Source organism: Zosterops lateralis (genome assembly GCF_965231275.1).
Source record: "Zosterops lateralis genome assembly, chromosome: 25".
Taxonomy (NCBI): domain Eukaryota; kingdom Metazoa; phylum Chordata; class Aves; order Passeriformes; family Zosteropidae; genus Zosterops; species Zosterops lateralis.
The window spans coordinates 5,902,470-5,918,829 of record NC_139785.1 but is presented as its reverse complement, the minus strand read 5'-3'; the positions used below and the strand labels follow the sequence as shown (position 1 = coordinate 5,918,829).

At 53.5% G+C, this 16,360-nt stretch overlaps 1 protein-coding gene across 2 annotated transcripts; it reads left to right on the top strand.

Moving 5' to 3' along the window:
* Positions 1-20: 20 nt before the first annotated feature.
* Positions 21-7,298, top strand: CHEK1 (checkpoint kinase 1; the record flags this gene model as incomplete). Of its 2 annotated transcripts, none has more annotated exons than XM_083878192.1 (11): positions 21-85; positions 1,079-1,302; positions 1,402-1,466; positions 2,053-2,122; positions 2,705-2,893; positions 4,123-4,227; positions 4,342-4,437; positions 4,509-4,617; positions 4,825-5,002; positions 6,532-6,663; positions 7,128-7,298. In XM_083878192.1, the coding sequence occupies 11 exons, from the start codon at positions 21-23 to the stop codon at positions 7,221-7,223; spliced, it is 1,329 nt and encodes a 442-aa protein (XP_083734318.1). In that variant the 3' UTR covers positions 7,224-7,298. The 2 variants fall into 2 exon arrangements, with proteins under 2 accessions (XP_083734318.1, XP_083734317.1); XM_083878191.1 differs by lacking the exon at positions 21-85 and adding an exon at positions 6,872-6,973 and having other exon boundaries at positions 1,112-1,302.
* Positions 7,299-16,360: the final 9,062 nt, after the last annotated feature.

The window sequence follows — 16,360 nt, the reverse complement described above, 5'->3', positions numbered from 1 at the left end:
CAGCGGGCCCGGGCCCGGGGATGGCGGTGCCCTTCGTGGAGGACTGGGACCTGGTGCAAACGCTGGGCGAAGGCGCCTACGGGGAGTGAGTGCGGCGGGATCGGGGGAGGCGGGGTTGCTGCCGGCCGGGCCCGCCCCTTGCACGCCCCTTCCCTGCCCCGTGCGCGACCCAGGCCCGTGCCCTGCCCCTTCCCCCTGCCCCACTTCCACATCCACTGCTTGTCCCTGCGTGGTCCTGCACGGCCCCTGCGTGCCCGCTGTTTGCCCATCATCCCATGCCATATGTGTGCCCCCAGCTTGTCCAGTCCGCGCTGCTCGCCCATCGTGTGCCCACTGTTTGCCCACTCCACGGTCGCTGCCCGTCCTTTGTGTGCCCGCTGCTCGCCCATCCCCGTCCGTGCCCCTGATGCAGGGCTGTTGCTTGCCCTTATGTGCCTCTGGTTGCCCTTATGTGCCCCCTGCCTGCCCCTCACCTCCCCTTGCCCACCCGGTGTGCCCCCCCTGCGTGCCCATCGTGTGCCTGCCTGTGCCCGCATTCTCTCCCTGTTTCTGCCCGCTCTCAGTCTCCAGGGGCAGCATTTGCTGACCATTCCCTGCCCGCTCCTTGCCTCTAAGTGGCAATATTCCCTGCCTGCTGCCCATCTCCAGAGGCAGCATCTCCTCATTCCCTTCCTGCTGCCTGTTTGGGGGAAACATTCCCTGCCCATTCCCTGCCCATTCCCTGCCTATTCCCTGCCTGCTGCCTGTCTCTGGGGAAAGCACTCCCATGCCCATTCCCTGACCATTCCCTGCCCATTCCTCTGCCCATTCTCTGCCTGCTGCCTGTCTCCAGTGGCAGCATTTTCTACCCATTCCCTGCCTGTGTCTGTGGGAAGCATCCCCATGCCCATTCCTCTGCCCATTCCCTGCCTGCTGCCCATCTCCAGAGGCAGCACTTTCTCTCCATTCTTTGCCTGCTGCCTGTCTCTGGGGAAAGCATCCCCATGCCCATTCCCTGCCCATCTCCATGCCCATTCCCTGCCCATCCCCATGCCCATCCCCTGCCCGTTCCATGCCCACCATGCCCCACTGACCCCAGGGTGCAGCTGGCCGTGAACCGCCGCACCGAGGAGGCCGTGGCCGTGAAAATCGTGGACATGAAGCGGGCGGCCGAGTGCCCGGAGAACATCAAGAAGGAAATCTGCATCAACAAGATGCTGAGCCACGAAAACGTCGTCCGTTTCTACGGGCACCGGCGGGAGGGGGCCACGCAGTACCTGTTCCTGGAGTACTGCAGGGGTGGGGAGCTCTTCGACCGCATCGGTGAGGAACAGGGGTGCCCGGGGATGGAGGGGCAATGGGGCATCCTAAATTGTCATCCCCACACAGCTGAGCATTGCTCTTCTCCTTCCCCACGTGCAGAGCCAGATGTTGGCATGCCAGAGCCAGAGGCACAGAGGTTCTTCCAGCAGCTGATTGCTGGGGTGGTGAGTGGGCAGTGGGCAGTGGGCAGTGGCAGTGCTGGGGGCGGCGATGCTGCTGGTGCCACTGGTGATTCCTGCACGGCGCTGACCCTCTGACCTTCCTGTGATTCCCCCATGGCACTGACCCTTCCTGTGATTCCCCCATGGCACTGACCCTTCCCTTGCTTCCCCCACAGCACTGACCCTTCCTGTGATTCCCACACAGTGCTGACCCTTCTCATGATTCCCCCGCAGCACTGACCCTCTGATCCTTCCTGTGATCCTCCCATGGCACTGACCCTTCCCGTGATTCCCCCACGGCGCTGACCCTCTGACTTTTCCTGTGATTCCCACACAGTGCTGACCCTTTCCATGATTCCCCCACAGCACTGACCCTCTGATCCTTCCTGTGATCCTCCCATGGCACTGACCCTTCCCGTGATTCCCCCACGGCGCTGACCCTCTGACTTTTCCTGTGATTCCCACACAGTGCTGACCCTTTCCATGATTCCCCCACAGCACTGACCCTCTGACCCTTCCTGTGATCCCTCTACGGCACTGACCCTTCCCGTGATTCCCCCAAATCACTGACCCTTCCCCTCCCCTGCAGGTGTATCTGCACAGCATGGGCATCACCCACCGTGACCTGAAGCCAGAGAACCTCCTGCTGGATGAGCGAGGTGGGGGCAGGCGTGTCCCTCCCTGACCCCCACTAAGTTTTCATTTCTTAATTTATATTTTTCATATAAAGTGTTTAATTTAAAGTTTTAGTTTGAAGCCTTATGGTTTGCATTTGAATTTTTAATGCGAGGGTTTAATTTTATTCTGAATTTAAATTTTACTGTGCATTTTTAATTCGAAGTTTTTACAATTTTTTAGCTTCATTTCCTAATTTACACTTCTATTTGGATCTGCATTTTAATTTTAATTTCTTCTTTCAGTTCTACTTATATTTTAAGCTCAACTTTCAAACTTAGAACTTTAAAACCTTAACTTGCATTTTTATTTTAAACCTTTTTTCAATCCATATTTTTAACCAGAAACTATAGGCTTGAATCTGTAATTAAAATCTTTACTTAGGTTTTGATTTAAATAGAAATTTAATTTGCATTTTAAATTAATTTTGTTGGGGGGGAGGGTGGGTTAGTTTTAACTTTCGATTTAAAGTTTTGACTTTCGATTTAAAGTTTTAACTTTTGATTTAAAGTTTTAACTTTAGATTTAAAATTTTAACTTGGTTTTTTGGGGTTTTTTGGGTTCAGACAACCTGAAGATCTCGGATTTCGGGCTGGCCACGGTGTTCAGGCACAACGGGCGGGAGCGGCTGCTGAACAAGATGTGCGGGACCCTCCCCTACGTGGCCCCCGAGCTCCTGCGGCGCCCCGAGTTCCGCGCCGAGCCCGTCGACGTCTGGGCCTGCGGCGTGGTGCTCACGGCCATGCTGGCCGGAGGTGGGCTCATGGAATTATGGAATTCACACGGGGTGATGTGCTCACGGCCATGCTGGCTGGAGGTGGGAGTCGTGGAATTATGGAATTCATAGGGAGTGATGTGCTCACGGCCATGCTGGCTGGAGGTGGGGTCATGGGATTCACTGGGGGTGATGTGCTGATGTATTGGGATTCATGGAATTCACAAAGGGTGATGTGCTGATGGCGATGCTGGTTGGAGGTGGGATTGTTGGGATGGATGGAGTTCACAGAGGTTGATGTGCTCATGGCTGTGCTGGCCGGAGGTGGGAATACTGGGATTCATGGAATTCACAGAGGTTGATGTGCTCATGGCCATGCTGGCCAGAGATGGGAATGTTGAAATTCATGGAATTCACAGAGAGTGACCTGGTCCTCATGGCCATGCTGGCTGGTAGTGGGAATTTTGGGATTCATGGAATTCACAGAGGGTGACCTGGTGCTGATGGCCGTGCTGGCTGGAGGTGGCAGTGTTGGGATTCATGGAATTCACAGTGGGTGATGTGCTCATGGCCGTGCTGGCTGGAGGTGGGAATGTTGGGATGGATGGAATTCACAGTGAGTGACATATGGCCAGTGGAGGTGGGAACATGGGAATGCCTCTAGGAATGTCTGGAATGTGTGTGACGTGTTCAGGGGGTGTGGGGGGAATGCAGGAGGGGCACAGAGGACATGGGGGAGTGTCTGTGGAATGCACAGGGGTGTGTGTGTGGAATGCAGAAGGGGTGCACGGATGAAATGTGTGAGGGGAAGTGTGGAATGCACCAGGGGATGTATGGGATGGGGAAGGAGCACACATGAGATGGGAGGAATGTATGAAGTGCACAGGAGGAGGGATGTATGAAGATGGAAGGTGTGGGATCCATGAGGCAGATGTGAACTACATGGAAAGGGATGTTTGGAATATCTATAGGGATGTATGGAAGGAATTGAGGGCTGCAGAAGAGGAATGTATGTGAGTGTAAGGGGGATATATGAGAGACGGAGTAGGTATGGGATGCATAGGAGCAGTTTGGGATGCATAGAGAGGTGTGGAATGTGTGTGAGTAAACATGGGAAGCTCAGGGAGGTTTGGGATGCATGGGGAGGTATGAGATGTGTGGGGAGCACACAGGATCCGTGGCAGGGTGGGGTCACCATGTCCCCACAGTGCCACATGTGTGCCCAGGGGCCTGTGGCACTGGGGGTGACAGCAGTGGGATCTCCCCCAGAGCTGCCCTGGGACCAGCCCAGCGACAGCTGCCAGGAGTACAGTGACTGGAAGGAGAAGAAAACCTACCTCCCACCTTGGAAGAAGATTGATTCGGCTCCCTTGGGTAAGCATCCTTCACCCAGCAGCTCCCTAAGTATATACATATACATATACATATACATATATATATATACAAATATACACACCATATTGTATTCCACCCCCTCGTCTCCCCCAGCCCTGCTGCACAAGATCCTCACAGAGAGCCCCACAGCCAGGATCACCATCCCTGACATCCAGAAGGACCGGTGGTACTGCAGACCCCTCAAAAAGGGTAAGGGGCTGTGGGAGAGTGTGCTCATGTCCCCGGATTTGGGGGTCACTGCGTGTCCTGTCCCTTTGCAGATGTCAAGCGGGCTCGGCTCTCCTCGGGGGGGGTCACCGACTCCCCTGGAGGCTTCTCCAAGCACATCCGATCTGACACAGACTTCTCACCGGTGAAGGGAGCACTGGGGTGAGCCTCTGCTTCCCTCCACACGGCTTTGCAAATTCCTCCCACTCCTCGGGCTTTTTCCCCGGCATTTTCTCCGGGAGGTGATTGGCCAGAAACCCCCCGCACCACCCCTGTGATGGTGCCAGATCCTGCAAAATCCCGTGCAAATTCCCACATCTGGGCTCTCTCCAGAGCTCCTAACCCTTTGTGTCCCCCCTTGCCTTGCAGTGAGGACAAGGCAAGCTATTCCACGTCTCAGCCGGAGCCCGGCACGGGCGGGATGCCTTGGGAGAGTGGCACGGGGAGCATCGACCAGCTGGTGCAGGGCTTCAGCTTCTCACAGCCCGCCTGCCCCGAGCACATGCTGGTCAACAGCCAACTCCTGGGCACCCCAGGCTCCTCCCAGGTCAGGGGGCTGCAGGGGGGCACCTGGCACCGCTTGGGATGTCGGGATGCTGCCTTGGGATGCGGCTGGGCGAGGTCGATCCTCTCGGGGATTTCGCCTCGCGGCGTTCGGGGCGCAGCTCGGCACCGTGGGTGGTGTCAGGGTGCACCTTGCAACGGTTGGGGGCTGCTCTGGGGTGTTTGGGGTGCAGCTTTGCCTGATGGGGAACATCAGGGAGCAGCTTGGCAATATTGGAGATGTAACTTTTTGTCATTTATCGCCTCAGGTGCAATTTTGCAGGATTTGGGGCACAGCTTTTCAGTATTTTTAGTATCAGGGTGACACTTTGCCACGGCCTTGAGGTGTTTGGGGCACAGCTTCACATCCAATTTACAACACTTGGGTCCAGAGTTATTCTGTAAAAATTGGGGTGCAATTTGCATCATATATATGACAATGAGGAGCAACTTTGCCATATTTATAACATCAGGGAGCAGCTTGGCCATGTTTGGGGTGTGGCTGGATGAGGTTTATCATCTTGGGGTGCAGCTCTGCAGCATTTTGGGGGGCAGAGTCTCATCCAGTTTACAACATCAGGATCCAGTGTTGCACTTTGTATACTACTGGGGTGCAGCTTTGCTTTAGATATGTAAGATTAAGAAACAACTTTTGTTGTATTTATAATACCAGGGAGCAAGTGTTGGGGCTGTAGCCCCAGTATTCACCACCTGAGGGTGTGAGGTGCAGGATTTGGGGTGCAAATTTCCCATACTTTTAGTGTCAGTTTGTCACTTTACCAGGGACTTGAAGGGCAGTTTGACATCTGGTTTACAGCACTGGGGTGCAGCATTGTGCTGTGTAAAATATTGGGGTGCAATTTTACATCGTAAATACCACATTAAAAAGCATCTTTGCTGTATATGGAATATCAAGGAGCAACTTGACAAGGCTGGGATGCAGCTGTGAGTATTATCACTCGGGGGTGCCACCTCCCAAGATTTGGGGTGCAAATGTGCATCATTTATGGCATCAGGATGTGCTTTGTGCAGTGTTTGGAGGCTGCTCTGGGGTGTTTGGGGAGCAGCTTTGCATCAGGGAGCAGCTTGGCAGCATTGGGGTGCAGCTGGGCAAGGTTTGTCATCTCGAGGTGCAACCTTGTGGTATTTGGGGCACAATTTTACATTATTTTGAGCAATAAAACTCTCCAGTTCCAGTGTACAGCTCTGCAGCACTTGGGAGGCAAATTCACATCCAATTTACAACATTGGAGTCCATCTTTACACCATTGGGGTGCAGCTTTGCGTCATAAATTTGTCATAAAGAGCATTTTTATGATCCTGGGGCTGACTTTGCCCTGTTTGGGAGGTGTTTGTGCAGCATTTCTGGTGTTTGCGATGCCATTGTCAGCTCATGCCATCAGGGGGTGCAGCTTTCCAACATTTCCTCACCGAAGGCCAGGATTTGTCAGAGCTGGGGCTGGAACCTGGTGGGATTGAGGACTTTTCTGGCGGGATTTATGATCTTTGGAATGTTTTTCTGGGGGGCTGCAGAGCCCGTGGCAGCGGCTGGTGAAGCGGATGACGCGGTTCTTCACCAAGCTGGACGCCGACGGCTCCTACCGCACGCTGAAGGAGGTGTGTGAGAAGATGGGATACGGCTGGAAGATGAGCTGCACCAACCAGGTGGGGGCCAGGGGGTGGAATTGGGGCTGTGTCCTAAATCCTATAACCCCATCTGCATCCTAAATCCTCTGCTGCATCCTGTGTCTAAATCCTGAATACCCCATCCTACATCCCACGTCTAAATCCTAAGTACCCCGTCCTAAATTGGGGCCGTGCTGGGTCATCAGGGAATAATTTGTGTCATACCCTACCCACCCCTCCTTTGCAGGTCACCATCTCGACCACAGACAGGAGGAACAACAAACTCATCTTCAAGGTGAACCTGGTGGAGATGGAGAGCAAGATTTTGGTGGATTTTCGCCTCTCCAAGGTGTGTGTGGGGTCAGGGTGGGTGGTGGGGAAGGACCACGTAAAGTGGGTGCAGGATGGTGCAGGGTGGGGGTGACCATGGGAGGTGGGTGCCAGGGGATGGAAAGGTGCAGGTGGGTGTAGGGGGATGTAAACCCCTGTCTCTCCCCACGCAGGGCGATGGGCTGGAGTTCAAGAGGCATTTCCTGAAGATCAAGGCCAGGCTCAGCGACATCGTCAGCACCCAGAAAGTTTGGCTGCCCGGGACCTGAGCCCTCACACCCCTTCTCTGCCTCTTCCTCCACCTCCTCCTCCTCCTCTTTATCTCTCTCTTCCTCCTGGCTGGTCTCTGGCAGCAGCACCTGAACACTGCCAAGGTGTCCAACCACCTGTTTTAGGTTTTGAAGGTTCAATAAAGCCCTGGGGGACACAAAGGGGAGGCTGAGGTGGGTTGTTCACTCTGGAGCCTTACCCAGCTCTGCTCAGCCAGTGTAATAAACCCCACTGTGGGATCTCTGCCCAGCCCCAAACCAGCCCCAAGGTTTGTATGACCCCCCCAGCCCCCATCCCTGCCCTGTCACAGGGCAGTGGCTGCCCTCATTTTCCAACCTCTCTAATTGCTTTTCGGGAGGACTAACGAGCCCGAGAGCTGCCAGGGGTTGTTAGCGCTGGAGCGAGAGAGGAGAGCCAGGGATTAACCCCATCCCCTCCCAAAAAAGAGCATCCCCCCCAAAAAAAAAACCCACCCCAGGGTGCAAACCCTGAGACACCACCACAATTTCTCCCTAAAGCTGCATCACTGTTTAATTACCAAACTAAAAAAAACACTTTTTACTCATTTACCCCTTCTTAATTTTTTATTTTTTTTTAAAACATCCCTTTCCCCGGGCCTTTTTTTTTTTTTTTTTTTTTGTTTCCCTGGTGGGAACTCCCCCTTGGGCGAAGCAATTAGCGGCGATTTTTTAATTGCATATTTATATTGCAGCTGGGGAGCGAGACCCCGGCGGCGGGCGAGGGGAAAGCAGGAAGACGCCGCGCTCCCGACCTTGTTTGCTTTTCAGGCGGGATTAAGCGCTTTTAATTGTCCCAGAGATCACAGATTGCGGCCAGGGGGGATAATTGGGCTGAATACAGGGTTTTCTGGTTCATTCCCCCCAGGAATTTATATTAAAAAAAAAGAAGAGAATCTTTGGGAATGCCTCGGAGAGGGGTGTGAGGCTGGGCACAACTTGTTGCACGAGTGGGTCTTGCTGTCAAATTAATTTTTCACCTGTTACCTGCTGTAAATGGGATATTTTAGGGGGTGACAGTCCCATCCCCAGGATGCTTCAGGGAAGGTTGGGACTCTACTTCTGCCCCACCTCGTGCATTGACCACTCTCCATTCCCATGGGGGAATCATTTCCAACCCTCATTTTTTAGGGTCCTTTTGGTTTTTTTTTTAATCTCTGCGGAGGGGATTCTTTTCTGCTTTTCGGGGGAAACTCGAGGGGGGGATAAAAGGTTCGTGTTGCTCCGTGGCCGGGCAGGGCAGGGGAGGGGACCACTCTGAGCAGGGCCCTGAAAGCGCCTTTTGTGCGGCCCCGCCGGGGACCCGGCGCGCTCGGAGCCACCGGAGCGTGGCAAATCCTTAAACCAACAGCACGGCCCGGCTCCTGCCCCCGCCTCATCCCCAATTCATGGAGCCCCGGCGGGCACAGGGGGCTCTGCCCACCCTCGGGCTCCTCGCAGCATCCCCAGGAGTGTGGGATGCAGGGATAGGGATGCGGAGATGGATGCGGGATGGAGGATCCAGGATGCAGACGGGGGATGGAGGATTTAGGATCTAGATAGGGGATGGAGGATTTAGGATGTAGGTGTTGGCTGTGGGACAGAGAATTCAGGATGCAAATGTGGGATGTAGGATTTGGGATGCGGACACAGGATGGAGCGTTTTGGATGTAGAGGCAGGATGTGAAATGGAATTTATGATGCAGATATGGGGCTTAGGATAGAGGCTGTGGATGCAGGATTTAGGCTGTGGATACAAGATGTGAAATTGAATTTGTGATGCAGATATGGGGCTTAGGATATAAATTGTGGATGCAGGGTTTAGGATGTAGATTCAGGACGCAGGATAGGGTGTGTAGGATTTAGACATGGGATGCAGCAGAGGATTGGGGATGTAGATGGGGTTGTAGGATTTAGGACACGGGTGCAGGTTTCAGGATGCAGATGTGGAACACAAGATTTAGGATGTAGATGTGGGACGTGGATATAGGATCTGGAACAGAGAACTTGGGATGCAGCAATGGGACATAAGATTTAGGATGAAGATGCAAAACACAGGATGGAGGATCCAGGATGCAGATGTGAGACACAGGATTTGTGATGCAGACACAGGGTGCCAGATGTCAGGCACAGGAGAGGGACTGTGGGAGAATTTAGGATGTGAGATGCAGGATTCAGGATGCAGACACAGGATTTAAGAAAAAAACCCAAGATTTTAGGAAGCAGATAGAGAATTTAGGATGTAGACACAGGTTCCCAGATGCAGGATGGAGGATTTAGGAGGCAGATGCAGTTTTCCAGACACAGGACATGGGATGAAAGGGAAGATGCAGAATATGGGATCCAGATACAGAACATGGTGTCCAGAAGTAGAATTTAGGATGCAGAGGTGGGATATAGGACAGGAGATGGAATATAAGATACAGATGAAGGATGTACAGGGCATGGGTTGCAGAAGAGGGATTTGGGATACAGGGCACAGGAGATGGGATGTGGAGGCAGGACATGGAATGCAGAAGTGGGATGTAGGGTGCAGATATGGGATGGAGGTGCAGGACATGGGATGGAGGTGCAGGACATGGGATGCTGCAGCACCAGAGCACCACAGCTCAGCCCCGGCTCTGCACAGGGATCCTCAGCACCCCTGGAGATGGGGAGTGCGTGCAACGAGTCGGGAAATCCAGACTTCCAAGGAAAAAGTTATCGCTTTCCAATCCCATACAGACATTTTGCAGCTCGTCCCCCATCTGGGAGGCAGATCCCGGCCATTTGGCCACATCTGCCTGCCAGATGTGCAGGGGAGGGGAACAGAGCCCCTGTGGATGGGAAACCTCCCCTCTCCCCTGTGTGCAGGCCAGGTTGGGAATGCAGCTCTGCCATATCACACCTGCTCTGGAGAAAAGCCTGGATGGAACCAGGGAGCAGTGGGAAGGAGGGACTGGATGGGACCAGTCCAGCCTCACACAGGATTCTCATTCTCAAGATTTTGTTCTGTGTCTGGGGGAGGTTGCAGTGAGACACAGCAGCTATAGGGAGCACAGCCCAGTATGGCCCATTGTGCCCCAGTGAGGACCATGGGCTGAACTTACCCAGGGCCCTGGGTGGGCTGGGAGTTCCTGGAGAGGCCAACTGGACCATCAGGGGTAGTTGGTGTCCTTGGGATCCAGGCAGCAGGATGGAGATGAGGGATAGGAGAGATGGGATGCAGGGATGAGATGCAGATTCAGGATGCAGGGGGTGGGATGGAGATGAGGGATGCAAATGCAGAGTTTGGGCTGTAGGCACAGGACAGGGGATGGTGCAAGGTGCAGGTGTAGGAGGGGGACAGGATTCAGGTGCAGATGGAGGACATGGGATGAAGGCTGCACCTGCAGGACACGGATCTGGGATGCAGATTTGGCATGCAGGGTGCAGGATGCAGATGCTGGATGCAACAAGTGGGATGCACAGGGCAGGATGGGGAATGAGGGGTTCAGGTGCAGGGCATGGAATGCAGGACACAGGGCACAGATACAGGATTTGGGATGCAGGATGCAGCTGCAGGGTGTGAAAAGCGGGGTGCAGGATGTGGGATGAAGGGTGCAGATGCAGGACATGGGGCTGATGGTGCAGATGAAGGATTTGGGATGCAGCCACAGGATGCTGATCCAGGGGATGGGTGAGGGATGCAAAAGCAGGATGAAGTTGGAGAGTGCAGCTCTAGGATAGGAGAAATGGAATACAGAATCCAGGAGTGGGAAGCAGGATGTCAATGCTGGATGCAGGATGGAGATGTGCAGTACCAGTGAAACTCCAGGATGGTGATGCACCACTTCCAGCAGAGGAGAATGGTGGAAGCATTTCCCATCTGATTTTTAGGGGCAAATGAGAGAATTTCCCAACAACATCAGCTTTTTGGGGACTGGAAATCTAATAGGATTCCAGAAGCATTTTGATTTTTTAACTGCCCCCATCAGCTCCAGAACAGAAATATTTATTTAGAGAAGAAAAAAAAAAAAAAACTAAAGCTGGAGCAATTCCATCTGAAGACACCCAAATCCAGCATTTTCCTCTTCTCTCCTCAGCATTTCCCACTGTGGAGGTGCCTGAGGGGCTGGATTTGTTGGATCTTTAACTCAGGAGATGTTTTAGCTCATGCAAAAAGCATCGCAGCAGCCTCGGGAATGCCGCCACATTAATAAAAGCAAAAATGCAGAGGAGTCTGTTAAGGAAACTCCTGCAAAAAATCCCTTCCAGAAACATCGTGGGCAACATTAGCTCTCGGTTTGAGCTTTTTTTTATTTTCCTGTTTTATTTCATTGGGAAAATGAATTTTGGAGGTCATCACGGATTGTGCAAGGTGGGTTTTGGCAGCAGGGTTGGCCCCTGGATCCTCCTGTCAGCATCAGGGAGGGGTTTTGTGGGGGGAAAACCTGGAATTTACAGCTTAAAATTGGATTTTTCAGGTTAAAACCTACAAAAGTCACCCTGAATTGGGGGTTTGGCTCTGTGGATGCAGCCTGGCAGTGGTGCCAGGGACAGGGGTGAGGCCCCAGCAGTGCCTCTTGCCTGGCAGGCAGGAGAGGCAGAAAAATGCTTTAAAAAGGTAAAAAAAAAAAAAAAAAAAAAAAAAAAAAAGCAAAAGGCTGAGGTCATTTTCTTGGCGAGGAAGTCGGCTCCTTCCAAATGCCTCCGGGTCAGGTTTAATATCAGCAGAAACATTCTTGGGCAGGGTGGGGAGAAAGAGCTGCTCTCACCATCGGGAGCAGAACCCTCAAACCCCCAAATGCCCTGGAAAAAAAACCCCAAACATCCCCAAACCCCCCAACTCAGCGCTCCAACCCCCAGATTGCTTCTTTGGAACCTCTAGGTGTGGAGTAAATGAGTACTGGGGTGGGAAAGGTGCAAAAACAGCTCGTGGAGGAGGGGAAAATCCCCTCTGCGAGCAGACAACTGAATCTTTAAAGTGGTTTTTGAGCATCATTTTGGCCACTGCTGGGATTTTTGGGATGTGGAGAGGAGGAAAGCGAGGGGGTCTGGCAGGGGAAAATGCCATTTTTCCCATTGTCCTGGAGAGTTTTATCATCACTCCAACCCCTCCTTGATTCAGCATCCTCTGGGCAGGCTCAGCACCCAGCAATAACCCCCTGGGGCACGGGGGACCTGCGTGCGAGGAATATCCTGCTGGAAAATACATCAAAAAGGAGGGGGGGAAAAGTAAATGGGTTTCATCTGCTTGTGCTCTGCTCGCAGGGCTGGCTGAGGAGCTCAGGGGCCTGCCAGTGCCTTGTGCAAGCCCTCGGCCGCCCCGCCGAGCTGTTGTGGCTTTTCCAGAGATTTTACACATTAGGAGGGGGGTGGTTTGACCGTGTTTGTTTTGCTAAACCTCACCAAAACCCAAACCAGAGCTCGAGGGAGGAGGTGGAGGCGGGAGATGCAGGGAAAGTTTATTAAAAAATAGAGGGGAAAAAAAAAAAAAAACCAGGAGCTGAAGTGGGGGAAAGGAGGTTGGGATTGCAGCAGAGCAGGGATGTAGCAGTGGGAAGATGCAGTGGGTACCAGGGGTGTGGCAGTGGCAGGGATGCTGGGGAAAGCAGGGATGTGGTGGTGGCAGGGATGTGGCACTGGGAGATGCAGTGGGTGGCAGGGATGTGGCACTGGCAGAGATGTGGCAGTGACAGGGATGAGGCAGTGGCAGGGATGTGGCAGTGGCAGAGATGTGGCAGTGACAGGGGTGTGGCAGTGGCAGGGATGTGGAAGGTGCAGTGGGTGGCAGGGGTGTGGCACTGACAGGGATTTGGCACTGGGAAGATGCAGTGACAGGGATGTGGCAGTGGCAGGGATGTGGCACTGGGGGAGATGCAGTGACTGGCAGGGATGTGGCAGTGGCAGAGATGTGGCAGTGACAGGGGTGTGGCAGTGGCAGGGATGTGGCACTGGGAAGATGCAGTGACAGGGATGTGGCAGTGGCAGGGATGTGGCACTGGGAAGATGCAGTGGGTGCCAGGGGTGTGGCACAGTGATGCACAGGGATGTGGCAGTGGCAGGGATGCTGCACCTCACTGGGGACGTGCACCCCACCAAAATCAAGATGGATAAAAATTCCCCAGGAGAACTGGGAGGATAAGAAGCATCAGGAGGGCTCTGATCCCCCCCAGGAGGGAGGCTGTGAGGCGATGCTCTGCTGTGGAAGGGGGTTTTCCTCCGTGCTTGCACATTCCTCCCGTCAGCAGTATTTACAAGACGGCACCAGGAGAAATCCCAGGTCGGCTGGACCCTCCTCCCTCCGGGGATGGCCCCAGGGCTGCAGCCTCACAGCCCCCTGCTCCTGGATCCCGGGGCTTTCCCCCTGATCCCTTTGGTTTGTGCCAGCTACACCTCATAGCTGCAGTCCCTCCTGTGCTAAAGTCCTGCTCACGGCATTCCAGAGCAGCCCCTCCCAAAATTTCCCCCATCCAAACACCCACAGCTTCCCCTTCAGCCTTTTATAGGGACAGAGCTGCTGTGAGGCTGCTCTGGGGGGTTGGGATGGACCCCACGGGGCTGCTCCATCTTCAGGCACTGCTGGGAAGACCCGGCAGGAACGTCCTCTCCTGGAAAAAGGCCCTGGGAAGTGTTGCAGGGTGCAGAGAGGTTTGTGGGATGCAGGGATGGAGCGCACAGGGATGGTGACAATGCACAGGGATGTATATGGGATGCAGGATACAGCACACAGGGATATTTATGGGATGCAGGGATGCTGACATTACACAGGGATATTTATGGGATGCAGGATGCAGCACACAGGGATATTTATGGGATGGAGGAACGCTGACAATGCCCAGGGATATTTATTTATAGGATGTAGAGATGCAGCACACAGGGATGTTGACAATGTCCAGGGATGTTTATGGGATGCAGGAACGCTGACAATGCACAGGGATGTTTATGGGATGTAGGATGCAGCACAGAGGGATGCTGGCAATGCCCAGGGACATTTATGGGATGCAGGATGCAGCACACAGGGACACTGGCAATGCCCAGGGATGTTTATGGGATGCAGGATGCGGGATGCAGCACACAGGGATATTTATGGGATGCAGGGATACTGACATTGCACAGGGATGTTTATGGGATGCTGGCAATACCCAGGGATGTTTATGGGATGCAGGATGCAGTACACAGGGACACTGGCAATGCACAGGAGTGTCTGTAGCATCCAGGGCTGTTTCCAGCAGCCTGCAGGGACGCTGGCAGCACAGGGGAATGTTCAGGCTTTGTGGGATGTCAGCAGCACACAGGGATGGACACTGGCAGTGCACAGGGATATCTGTGGCACACTGGGGAGATACACAAAGCCACTTCACACGAACACCTGCAGCAGCTTGTCAGGCCTTCCGTGCCTCAGTTTCCCCTTCCTGAGAGGCAGGAGCGTTGGTGTCTCCCTGGTGAGGCTCCCGGGACGCTGCGGCGGGGGAGACCTGGCCGGGCTCCGCCTGCCTGTCGGCTCCGTGCTCTGTGCTTGGCCACCGGCCAGGGCAGCGCTGGGGGCCCGCTGCTCGCCAGATGCGATAAGGAAAGGTTTGGCCGAGGCTGGAAAAAAAAAAAGAGAGAAAAATAAGCGGGGGGGGGCGCGGGGTGGGGAGAAAATAAAAAAAAAAAAAAGCAAAAGCAAAGCAAATTCCTTGGCGAATCAAAGCAAAACGCTTGCACACGGCCTTGCATCCAGCCATCCGTCCTGATAAGGGGCTCTGGGGAGGAGGAGGAGGAGAAGGAGGCAGGCTGACACTGGGAACTTGACAGCAATCCCACCCCATTGGCAAAAAACCTGCCAGATTTCCCACTGCCCGGTGACAAGGGTGTGCCTCAGTTTCCCCGCTGCACTGAGGTGTGGCAAAGGGGGTTGAAACTGCCTTGGAGGGGTTAAACGGGGCGATTTTCTGCCGGGTTTTTATCCAAAACATATGTTTTCGCCACTATTCGAGTTATCTGGGATATTTCCTGCGTGTTTGCTCCTATGGCAACAGGCCCAGCATGAAAGACCCATTTACTGGGCCCGGGGATAAGGAGCAGCCATATGGTGTCAATTTTGAAGGAGCTCCATCCCCTCCACCCTGTCTCCTGTTCTCCCTCCACCACGGTCTTGGCCCTCCAGAGGCGTCCACCACCAGCCAGGTCCAGCTGGGGCTGGGCACCATCAGCAGGGTGAGGAGTGGTGGGTTGGGTTTTGGGGAGCTCAGGGAAGGTGGTGGCTCTGCAGAGAATCCTGAGATTCTGCAGGATCCTCCAGGAGATAGGGATGGAGTGAAGGTGACAGCAGCACCCAGCTGAGATCCTCCAGGAGGCAGGGATGGAGATGAGAGACCCACAACACCGATCTGGGATCCCACAGGAAGATTAGGATGAAGAGGACATCCCTGCAGGACTGAGGGTCATCCAGAGAAAAGCTGCCTGGACTGTGGGCCCAAGTCTGTCCAGGAGACCAGGCTGGAGACAACCCCCAGCAAGGCTCATTCCAGGCAGGCAAGTGCTGGAGAGGTCACAGAAACTTTTATCACCCTCAGAACCCTCTGCAGGGAGTTCTGTCCCACCCCAGCAGTCTTCAGGTTCAGTCTCAGGTTCAGTTCTTCAGTCTCAGGTTCTTCTCAGAGAAAACCCCAGCTACCTGGGAAAAACACAACAATAACTGCATGGGGAGGTTCTTTGGTCCTTCCTAAAGGTGCCAAAGAAGCTCCATGGAGTTAAATGACCAAAATACAGGAAAATGAGGCAAAACCCCACTCTCTAGTTCGCTGGGGGAAAAAATTAAAGTAAAAAAAAAAGTATTTCCTAATAATTCTAATTTTCTTTTGTTGCCACTGGGTGTTTGCTGCAGGGGAGATGATAAAGCTGGGCAGGACCAGGCACGGCGTGGGACAGGGGATTTTGGGAATGATTCACTCCCCAAAGCCTCCCGCAGAGGTATTTCTGATGGGAAAAAAAGCCAAAATAGATTAGTTGGGGCTTTTTTAGAAAAGAAGAGGTTTTATAGAAGTGACCCTTCCCACCAACCTCACCAGTTTTCTTTTTAATAAAGAATAAAAAGCCTTTCAGCCAAAAAAACCCTTTGCTATGAAAACGTGTGTTTGGGTCAAAAAGGCACTTTTCTCTGGGGGGAAAAATAAATCAACAAAACCTCCTGA